This window comes from Bos javanicus, chromosome 10, assembly GCF_032452875.1.
Source record: "Bos javanicus breed banteng chromosome 10, ARS-OSU_banteng_1.0, whole genome shotgun sequence".
NCBI classification, from domain to species: Eukaryota; Metazoa; Chordata; class Mammalia; order Artiodactyla; family Bovidae; genus Bos; species Bos javanicus.
The window spans coordinates 57928541-57940714 of record NC_083877.1 but is presented as its reverse complement, the minus strand read 5'-3'; the positions used below and the strand labels follow the sequence as shown (position 1 = coordinate 57940714).

Sequence of the window (12174 nt, the reverse complement as noted above, 5' to 3'; positions counted from 1 at the left end):
ACTATTTAAGTGTGAGCAGTTTCTCATATCTGTACAACTTCCCTGGGTACACTAAACGTAACCACACTCTTTTCTGTGAGTCCTGCAGTCGGGGGTAAACACCCAGGGTTGCGAATGTACCATAGATAAACTCAGAGAGAGGAATGGAAATATACATATATAAAAGAAGTAAGTAGAGTACCTTTTGGTACCTCAGTGTCACTCTCCGCTTCTGAATCAGATGCAATTGCATTCTTGCGTTTCATTCGTAAAACTTCATCCTCACTATCACTGCCTCTTGCAGATTCTGTAAGAGTAGAATCAGAAGTTCTGCATAATCATAGTCATACCATCACTTTGGTTTTTTGTGTTTGAAAAGCAACATTGGAGATAAACAAACTATGGACCACCCATACACTGGAAACTTACTCAGTCATAACTAAGAATGAACTACTGACACGAGTAACGATTTGGATGCATCTCAAATGCATTACAGTAAGTGAAAAAAGGCACCACTCCTGTCTGATTTCATTTATAAGATGACATTCTCAAAAAGACAAAACCACAGTGACAGAACAGAGCAGGAGTTGTTAAGGGTTCCAGCTGGGGAAGCATATGACTACAAACGGGACAGTATGAGGGAGTTTTTTAGGGCTAGGAGAACCTTTCTGTATCATGACTGTGGTGATGGTTACAAAAATCTATACATGCGTTAATGTTAAGAGAACTCTACATACACACAAAAAAATCAACTTACTATGGTTAATTTTGAAATAAAATTTAACAAGGAACATTGGTTTTTGTGAGCAGGAAAACTTGGGAGAATGAGAAAAGCAGTTCTAAAACTTTAAATTTATATACCATTCAATACAGAAGACAAAAGAGAAGGAAATATGCTGTAATGGAAGACATGAATATGTCATTTCTGGATGGTACAACTGTTCACGTAATTTTCAACTTCAAACCCAACCGCTGTAGAACTAGTTAAGCAGGATGACCAGCGACAAGACTCCCACTCTTAGTTTTATGTTAGTCTGCTAGTACTTGGGAAGTAGTGCATAAGCCTTAATGATTCTGGGTATTCCCAGTACAAATAACTCTACCCAGAATTAGTTATTGAATACTTACTGCAGTTTTATAGTCTATATAGACCTATATCCATCTCTGGAAACTTTTTGACCTCCTCTCCTAAATAATGTTAAAATGCAGTCTTGAAAGCTATCCTGAGGTATATATTCCAGGGGAAAAGACCTCCCACTCCCCATACTGCAGCTCTCTACGAAGACAGAACCAATATATAATTATAATCAATTACTTATAAAAATGAAGCAACCCAGATATTACTACAGGAAGACTTCCAACTTAATCAAAATGACTTTTGTATAACACAAAGAAATCAGATGGTTAACTGTTTTAATATTCTATATGAAGAACGTGTTAACTTCAAGAAAACAGTGTAAGTAGCTATTATGAAAAGGGATCCAAAAGCCAAAGTTCCGCTCTATGTTTCCTGCTGTCTTCAGGGAATGAATGTTCTGATGCAAGCACATCTCCCCAGGATGAGGATGCATGTGTCAGGCTATCATAACTCACTGAGATCATCCAGCCTGTGTTGTCATTCTGGATATTATGCTCCTCATGCAACCTCCTGACTTACAATTTGGTATCCAATGAAGATTTTCCCCCAAAGGATACAATGATAAGAGAAAAATAACTGATGCTCTTGAAACAATCCTGCAATTCAATGTTTATAACTTCCTGTGGTTAGTCTGAGTAAACTGCTTGGAGCCTGATTACCTCTGGAGGATGAAATTTCGGATCTCTAATAAACTGAACTGGAAACCAGTCATTTCAATGGCACTGGGGTTTCCCCCCCAGGCACATCTATTCTCATCTGGGGCATGCTCTTCAGTTACCCACAAAAATGGAACTAACTCTATTCGGTATCTAGCTACTTTAGCACTATACACCTTGCTCTAAGACTTTCCTCTTAAATTTTTTTTCTTCCTGATCTATCATCAATGAAATGCAAGGGGAATAGACAGAAATAATACACGGATTAGGAAAATGTTTACAAGTAAAATGTATAGAGTTAGAAAAGGTTGAAATTAAGGAACAGAAGAGAAAAACCAGAGTACTAAAGGTGGGACTGTAAGAAGAATCAATGAGCCCCCGCTGTACCTCAATGCTTCTACTAAAACACTTTGGTTCTCATAAGTGTATTACCTGATTTATGGTCCTGTTCCTCTTCATCATCTGAATGCCTGTGTTCTTCATCCGAGGGCTGTGGCCTTTCATCATCAGAATTTTGCATTTTCTCTTCATCAGATATCTGTGGCCGCTCTTCATCATCTGAGTTCTGTTTCTCATCATCATTATCAGAAGCTGCTGGCCGTTCATCATCAGAATTAGCCTTCTCCTCCTCAGACAGCTGTTGTCGCTCGTCCTCTGAAAGCTGGGGCCTCTCCTCATCATCTGTGTTCTGCATTTTTTCATCATCATCAGAATTCTGCAGTTTATCTTCATCAGACCCTTGTGCCCTCTCCTCATCATCAGAATTTTGTATCTTTTCATCATCTGACTGATCGCTTTTATCTTCCCCGCCCCATTTTTCATCATCTGAGTGTGCTTTTTCAGAACCTTCTGCTTCCGAGTGACGACTCCCTCCATCTGATCTATGACTCTCATCCTCATCATCATTGTCATTTCGGGTTTCTGATCCACTGTGCTGATCTACATCTGATGGATCATTGTCTTCATGGTCAGAATGCTCAGAAGCTTCTGATCTATTGTCTGATCCTTCAGAGTGATTATCACTCCCACTATGATGAGAGGCTCCCTCATCCTCACTGTCATCTCCAAACAGTTCCTTATTACTTGGTTTTCCTGCATCATCTCTTTCATCTTGATCACTTTCACTCCCAGAGGCATTACTGCCAGAAGCAACATTCTCTTGATCAGAATCCGAGCCTGATCCAGAGTCAGAATCTATGGGATCATATAAACACAGGGTGATGTAAGCAAAAAAAAAAAAAAACAAGCAGAATAAGGAACACTAAAAGTCCATCCCAACATAAAAGCAAGGAAAAAACTTCTTAAAAGCTGTTAGAATCTATCTTCTCAGACTCTGGAAACTAAAAGTTGCAACAACCAGGGGAATGTTTAATGAGAGAAAAAAAAAGCTGAATCTCAGTAAAAACACAGAACTTAGGGCTCTTCTAACATACTCTGGTCCCTATCCCCACCCCCCTACTGCCCCCAACCCACCCCTTGGTCAACACTGCCTTGAAGATAATATAAAAGCCTGAATTTCTGGCCCATGTGCCACTAATGGAGGGAGCAGACAGCACCTCATTCGCAAAGAATCATGGTTGTTAGTTCTGATCTGTCTGGTGGATCACTGAAGGGACTGGCTCAAAGGACTTGACTTTATCTCACATAACTTGGAACACTCTTTTTGCTAAGGTGGTTACTCAAAACATTTTACAGGTAGATGTATCAGTTGCGTCTGCTTGGGACAATGAATAACAGGGCAAACAACAGACTAACTAAAAAGCTTGGTTGAAAAGGCTGCTGCTGCTGCTGCTGCTGCTGCTGCTAAGTTGCTTCAGTTGTGTCCGACTCTGTGTGACCCCATAGACGGCAGCCCATCAGGCTCCCCCATCCCTGGGATTCTCCAGGCAAGAATACTGGGGTGGGTTGCCATTTCCTTCTCCATGAAAAGGCTGAGGAATGACATAATATGGGGAGTAAGGACTTTAAAAGGATGACAAAACTTCTAGAGGAAAACACAGGCAGAACACTCTCTTACATAAATCACAGCAAGAGCTCTTTCAATCCATCTCCCAGAATAATGGAAATAAAAACAAAAATAAACAATGGGACCTATTTAAACTCAAAAGCTTTTGTACAGCAAAGGAAACAATAAGCAAAATGAAAAGACAACCTACAGATTGGGAGAAAACATTTACAAATGATATGACCAATAAGGGATTAGTCTCCAAAATTTACAAACAGCTTATGACACTTAACAGCATCAAAACAAATAACCCACTCGAAAAATGGACAGACGACCCAAATAGATGTTTCTCCAAAGAGGACATACAGATGGCCAACAAGCACATGAAAAGATGTGCACATCGCTAATTACTGAGTGAGTGAGTGAGTTAAGTCGCTCAGTTGTGTCCGACTCTTTGTGACCCCATGGACTGTAGCCTACCAGGCTTCTCCATCCATTGGATTTTCCAGGCAAGGGTACTGGAGTGGGTTGCCATTTCCTTCCCCAGGAGATCTTCCCGACCCAGGGATTGAACCCAGGTCTCCTGCATTATAGGCAGATGCTTTTACCATCTGAGCCACCAAGGAAGATTCTCTGACAATTATTAGAGTAATGCAAATCAAAACTACAATGAGCTACCACCTCACACAGGTCAGAATGGTTATCATCAAAAAATCCACAAACACTGGAGAGGGTGTAGAGAGAAGGGAAGCCTCCAACACTGTTGGTGGGAATGTAAATTGGTACAGCCACTATGGAGAACAGTATGGAGATTCCTTACAAAACTAAAAATAGAGCTACCATATGACCCTGCAATCCCACTCCTGGGCATATACCCAGAGGAAAACATGATCTGAAAGGATACATGCACCCCAATGTTCATTGCAGCACCATTCACAACAGTCAAGACAAGGAAGCAACCTAAATGTCCATCAACAGAGGAATGGACTAAAACACGGTATATATACAATGGAATATTACTCGGCCATTAAAACATAATGAAATAAGGCATATGCAGCAATATGGATGGACCTAGACAGTGTCATACTGAGTGAAACAAGTCAGACAGAGAAGGAGAAACATCGTATAACATCCCTTATATGTGGAATCTAAAAAGGAATGATACAAATGAACTTACTTACAAAACAGAAAGAGACTCATAGACTTAGAAAACAAACTTATAGTTGCTGGAGGGAAGGGATAGTTAGGGACTTTGGGAAGATTATGTACACACTGCAATATTCAAAATGGATAACCAACAAAGACCTATTGTATAGCACATGGAACTCTGCTCAACTTTATTTGGCAGCCTGGATGAGAAAGGGGTTTTGGGGAGAATGGATACATGTATATGTATGGCTGAGTCCCTTCACTGTTCTCCTGAAACAAACACAACATTGTTAATGGGCTATATCCTAATACAAAATCAAAAGTTTGTTATAGAGAAAAAAAAAAACCTCCCACAATAAATGAAACAAACAAATAAAACCCTCCCATATATTCTTGGCAATCTGGAAAGCCATGCATTTCCCCAGGGCTGTGCACATGCTCAAGAAAGAACCAACAGGGCCCTAAGACCTCACTTCTGGTTGACCTTCAGGCTCCATGAAAGCAAGAAACGAAAGCAAAGACAGGGCGTAAGCTACTTGGTGGAGTGCTAAAACCGTGCCCTAACACACACAGAGACAACCTGTGAAGTCTGGAAGTTCTTCTGTGATTGTTGTTGTTTCTTTTTCTGCATATAAGGAAACCTCTGTCCAATCACTAGCTGACTACTAAGCTAATGGAGCAGAAACTTTAGTGGTCACATACAAAAATTGCAGACTTTACAAAATTAGTTCAAAAGAGTCAACAATAATTACTACAACAAATAGCAACAATAAATGCTGGGGGTGGGGGTGGGGAAGGGAGTGTGCTGTCCTGAGTTGCCACAATATAATTTCAAAATGTCCAATTATCAACAAAAACTTATAATGCCTGCAAAGAAACAATGAAGTATGGCCCATACATGTAAAAGAAAGGTTACAATTTGTCCCTAAAGAAGCCCAGACAATGAAAATGATATCTTATCAAATACAGAATATCAATAAAAAGACAGATATTATTTTTCCAAAAACTGAACAGAAAATCTGGAGTTGAAAAGTATAACTGAAATGAAAAATTCATTAGAGGTAAACAACAGATGTGAGTGAGAAGAAGAAACAATCAGGAAACTTAAAAGATACATAATTGAGATTATCCAGTCTGGTGAACGAAAGAGAAAAGAATAAAGAAAATGAAGAGTCTAAAATACTTGTAAGAAAACTGCAAGTGTACCAATCTATGCATAATGGGGGTTCCAGAAGAAGAGAAAAAAAAGAGAAAGGAACAGGAAATACATTTGAAGACATAACAGCCAAAAACTTCCCAAATCTGATGAAAGACATGAGCATACACATCAAAGCTGTTTAACAAATACCAAGAAGGATAAAGTTAAAGAGACAGAACCCAAGCGCATCATTATCAAACCACCTAAGACAAAGAAAAATCCTAAAAGCAGCAAAAAAGAAACAACTCATCCCACACAAAGGATCATTGGTAAGGATAACAGCTGATTTCTCATCAGAAACCATAAAAACCAGGAGGCAATGGGATGAAATATTCAAAGTGCTGAGTCAATCAAGAACTTTATATTCAACAAAACTATTCTTCAAAAATGAAGGAATTATAAACAACAACACAAGATAAACTGGACTTCCTCAAAATGAAAAGCTTTTGTGCAAGAAAGGATATTATCAAGAAAGTGAAAAAACAACCTATAAAATGGGAGAAAATATCTGCAAACCATATATATGATGCATATGTAATGCAAACAGTGAGAGACTTTATTTTCTTGGAAACAGTGAGAGACTATTTTCTTGGGCTCCAAAATCACTGCAGATGGTGAATGCAGCCATGGAATTAACAGATGCTTGCTCCTTGGAAGAAAAACTAAGACAAATCTAGACAGCTTATTAAAAAAGCAGAGACAATACTTTGCTGACAAAGGTCCATCTAGTCAAAGCTATGATTTTTCCCGTAGTCATGTACGGATTGAGAGCTAAACCATTAGAAAGCTGAGCACTGAAGAATTGATACTTTTGAACTGTGGTGTTGGAAAAGCCTCGAGAGTCCCTTGGACTGCAAGATCAAACCAGTCAATCCTAAAGGAAATCAACCCTAAATGTTCATTGGAAGGACTGATGCTGAAGCAGAAGCTCCAATACTTTGACCACCTGATGCTCAGAGCCGAATCATTAGAAAAGACCCTAAGGCTGGGAAAGATTGAAGACAGAAGGGGATGATAGAGGATGAGACGGTTGGATGGCATCACCGACTCAACGGACATGAGTTCAAGCAAGCTCCGGGAGATGGTAAAGGACAGGGAAGCCTGGCATGCTGCAGTCCATGGGGTCGAAAAGAGTCGAACATGACTGAGTGATTGAACAACAACAATCTGGAATATATAAAGAATGTTTATAACAACAACAAAAAAACAAACAACCCATTTTAAAAAATGGACATTGAACTTGAATATACATTTCTCCACGGTTACATAAACATGAAACAAATACATGAAAAGATGCTCAACATCATTGGCCATTAGGAAATGCAAATTGAAACCACAATGAAATATCACTTGACACCAACAGTGATGGCTATATTTTAAAAAGGAGTAAAGAAAAGGTAAAACACATGTTGGCAAAGATGTGAAGAAATAGAACCCTCAAACATTGCGGGTGCTAATGTAAAATGGTTACAAAAATGGTTGGCTGGTCCAAAAATGGTTTGGCTGCTCCTCAAAAAGTAAAACAAAGAATCATATGACTCAGCAGTTCCACCCCTACATATATATATATATATACAATTCCACCCCAAGAGAACTGGAAACAGGCACTTACACAAATACTTGTAAACAAATGTTCACAGCATCACTATTTAAATAGCCAAAACATGGAAACAACCCAATGTTCACCAGTGGCTAAATAAACACTGGGATATATACACAGAGTGAATACTATTCAATCATTTAAAAGAAATGAGGTATTGATACATACAATATGGATGAATTTCAAAAACACGATGGCAAGAGATAGAAATCAGACACAAAAGGCCACATGTTGTATGAGTCCCCTTATATGAAATGTCCAGAACATAGAAAATCCATAGACGTAAAAAGCAGATTGGTGGTTGACGGGGGCTAGTGAAAGGAGCAAATGGTAAGTAACTGCTCAATGGGTGTGGTGTTTTATTTTGAGGTTATGCAAATGTTTTAGAACTAGACAGAGGTGGTGGCTGCAGGGCATTTTAAATGTACAAAATACCACTAAATTGTTCACATAAAAATGGCATATTCAGCAACCAAACTGAAAAGAACTAAAACTGTCACTATTTGCAGATGACACATTATATATAGAAAGTCCTACAGACTCCACCAGAAAACTGTTGCTGCTAAGTCACTTCAGTCGTGTCCGACTCTGTGTGACCCCATAGACAGCAGCCCACCAGGCTCCCCTGTCCCTGGGATTCTCCAGGCAAGAACGCTGGAGTGGGTTGCCATTTCCTTCTCCAAGGCTAATAAATAAATTTAGTAAAGTTGCAGAATATAAAATCAATACACAGTTGTGTTTCTATATATAAATAATAAGCTAACAGAGAAATTAAGAAAATAATCCCACTTATAACTGCAACAAAAAGAATAAAATACTTAGGAATCAATTTAACCAAAAAAGGTGAAAGACCTGTACAGTGAAAACTGTAATGCAGTGATGAAAGAAACTGAAGACACAAATAAATGGAAAGGTTGCGCATGGATTAGAACAATCGATACTGTTAAAATATCCACACTAACCAAAGTAATCTACATTTTAAACACAATCCCTATCAAAATTCTAATGGCATTTTTTATAGAAATAGAACAAAGAACTCTAAAATTTGTGTGAAACCACACATACACACAAACCCATACAGTCAAAGCAATGTTGAGAAAAAAAGAATAAAGCTGGAGGCATCATGCCCTTGATTTCAAACTGTATTACAGACACATAAATCACTGCAACAGAATAAAAAACTCAGAAATAAAGCCACACATATATGGTCAATTAATTTACAACAAAGGAGCATGCCAAGAATACACAATGAGGAAAGAACAATAAATGGTGTTGAGAAAGCTGGATCGCAATATGTAAAAGAATGAAACTGGGCCACTATCTTATTACACCATACACAAAATTTAACTCTAAATGGATCAGACTTAAATTTCAGACCTGAAACCATAAAATTCCTAGAAGAAAACATAGGCAGTAAGCTCCTTGACATCGGGCTTGGTTATCATTTTTTTGGATTTGACACCAAAAGCAATGACAACTAAAGCAAAAATAAACAAGTGTGACATATCAAGCTAAAACACTTCTACACAGCAAAGGAAACCATCAACAAAATGTAAAGGTAATCTACTGAATAGGGTAAAATATTCACAAATCATATATCTGATAAAGGATTCAGTTCAGTTCAGTCGCTCAGCCATGTCCGACTCTTTGCGATTCCATGAATCGAAGCACGCCACCAAAAATATATAAAGAGCTCATTATATATATAGATCTCAATGGGCAGAAGACCTGAATAGACATTTTTCCAAAAAAGACATACCAATAGGTACATGAAAAGATGCTCAACATCACTAATTGAAAGAGAAATGAAAATCAAAACCACAGTTGGAATGACTATTATCAAAAAGACAAAAAATAACAAGTGTTGGAGAGAATATGGAGAAGAGGGAACATTTGTACACTAATGGTAGGATTGTAAAGAGGTGCAGTCACTATGGAAAACAGTATGGAAATGTTTCAGAAAAAGAACAGAACTACTATATGATCCAGCTAGTCCACTTCTGGGTATTTATCCAAAGGACACTAAAACATTAATTTGAAAAAATACATGCACACCTATGTTCACTGCAGCATTATCAAAATATGGAAAAAACCTAAATGTCCATCTATGGACAAACAAAATGTGGTGCATACAAACAACAAAATATTATCCACACCACTATAAATATGGCATATATACAAAGGAATATTATTCAGCCATAAAAAAAGAAGGAAATCTTGGGAATTCCTTGGCGGTCTAGTAGTTAGAGCTCAGAGCTTTGGCTGCCATAGCCCAGGTTCAATCCCTGGTTGGGGAACTAAGATCCCACAGGCCACACACGTTTTGTCAGAACTCTCCACCATGACCTGACCATTCTGAGTGGCCCTGCCCAGCATGGCTCATAGTTTCATATGTGATCATCTTGGTTCGATTTCTGTGATCCTGGTTTTCTTTTGAAAGCTGTGGGATTATTAAGTTCTTGCTTCTGTCTGCCATCTGATGGATGAGGATAAGAGGACTGTGTACGTTCCCTGATGGGAGGGACTGGCTGGGGGGAAAACTGGGTCCTGCTCTCCCGGTGCAGGGCTTTGCCAAGTAATCTTTAATCCAATTGTCTGCTAATGGGTTGGGCTGTGCTCCCTCCCTGATAGCTGTTTGGCCTAACAACTCTCAGATGGTTAAGAATGTAGCAATGCAGGTGATGTGGGTTCAATCCCTAGGTCAGAAGGATCCCCTGGAGAAGGGAATGGCAACCCACTCCAGTATTCTTGCCTGGAGAATTCCATGGACAGAGGAACCTGGTGGGTTACAGTTCATAGAGTCACAAACAGCTGGACACGACTGAGCGACTAACACTAACAACTGAGGCAACCCAGTCTTGGAGTCTACAGGCTCTATGTTAGGGCTACCCGGGACCTCCCAAAAGGACTTATGTCAGCCCATGCCTCCCAGGACTGCAGCTGCCAGTGCCCCTGTCCCTGCGGCAGGCCGTTTCCGACCCTCACCTCTGCAGGAGACCTTCAAACACTCACTACTGCTTCTACCTATTCAATTATTTATGTATTAAGCGATGAAGTTAACTGAGGGAGGGTGATGATCTTTGCGTCATTATAATCCCTACACTTAGCAAAGTAGCTATAATACGATAGGGGATCTATAAAGGATGAATGAATGAACTTCATGGAAGTGAGTGATGCCAGGGTTCACATGGCTCCGGTTCCTAGAAGGGTGAATGGGATACGGACAAATACAGAAGATAGGGTAATGAAAACATTAGAAAAGTAAGTGTAACAAGAGTTAGTATAAGGGCTCTATACTTCCAGACCTATCCTGACCAGAACCTTCAGGACATCCATCCTGGCAGAGCCCTCACACTAGATTCCACTTGGTGCTCCCCTGCATCATGAACATACACTTATTAATTCATTTCATCACCAAATCCTTCATCCCTTCTCTCCAAACACAGACTTCATATGCTCCCCAATCTAATACCACCGACTCAAAGAAAATTCTAGAGTTTTGTACAGGTTCTCGGAGGACACGGCAATCCACTCCAGTACTCTTGCCTGGAAAATCCCATGGACGAAGGAGCCTAGTAGGCTAGAGTCCACGGGGTCGCAAAGAGTCAGACATAACTGAGCGACTTCACTTCTTCGGAGGACACATTATCTCCAGCGCGTAACACCTATATGCAGCCCTACCCCAGTAACCTTCCCAGTCTTCTCACCCAGACATTTTAAACTTTCCATCACGCCACGTTCTGGTTTCATTCAAAAGGACAATCAGAGCCCCTCTGCAAATTCATCCAGTCCATACCCATGTTCCTGAACACGTAATTTCCATTCATTCACAACAGTCCATGTGCAAGGCAGGGCAGAGCAGGACTCTAAGGTTCCTCCTCTCGCTGCGCCGGCTCACCGGCCTCCATTCCTGCCCCGCGCCTAGGAGGCTCGGCTTGCTCGATGGACACCAAGAATCTCGAGGCACACACTCTGCATTTGTCCCTTCATCCCCTCCCTCGGGAAAAGGCTGGCACCGCCGGGAGGGCAGGGGGCGCTGAGGCAGAAGTAGAGGAAGCGCCATCCGCCAGCGGCGCCAGAGCATTCACAGACCCGGAATCGGGTCGCTGTAGGGCTCCCGCCGGAGAAGGCCCACCACGCTCGCCTCCACCGAAGCCCTGCGGACCCCACCTTTACGCTCAGGATCGCTGTCGGCGTCGCTCCCGAATAGGTCCTCCATATCCGCCATTGCAGGGCACGTCCGCCGCAGTCTTGACCGGGAGCGGCTCCCCGACTGCGTTTACGGCAAGGAACCAACGAAACGCGACAGTGTCGCAAAGATTTGCTAAAAAGTCTCCTTTTCTACTGGAAGCTTGTTTTCGCTTGCACTTTGAACCCGCACTTGCCCACGCTGTTACGTCCAGCAACCCCGCCCTTCGTCAATATCTGTTCTTATTCGCGAGGATTCTCACCTGGGTACATCAGGTCTGAGTGTCAGTGGAGGGGGTGGTATTTGGGGGCTCCCAGGAA

General features: G+C 40.7%; 1 protein-coding gene across 3 annotated transcripts in view; it reads right to left on the bottom strand.

Annotated features, from left to right (window-relative positions):
• The window catches only part of LEO1 (LEO1 homolog, Paf1/RNA polymerase II complex component), a 36099-nt gene extending 24136 nt beyond the window's left edge, over nt 1-11963 (bottom strand). For 2 of the 3 annotated variants that reach the window (XM_061428748.1, XM_061428749.1), the window contains exons 1-3: nt 11836-11963; nt 2206-2967; nt 182-286 (exon numbers count right to left, since the gene is read on the bottom strand). In XM_061428748.1, coding sequence (XP_061284732.1) covers nt 182-286; nt 2206-2967; nt 11836-11893 — 925 coding nt within the window. In that variant the 5' untranslated portion in view covers nt 11894-11963. The remainder of the gene's footprint in view (nt 1-181; nt 287-2205; nt 2968-11835) is intronic. The other variant, XM_061428747.1, reaches the window with a different exon arrangement.
• Nucleotides 11964-12174: the final 211 nt, after the last annotated feature.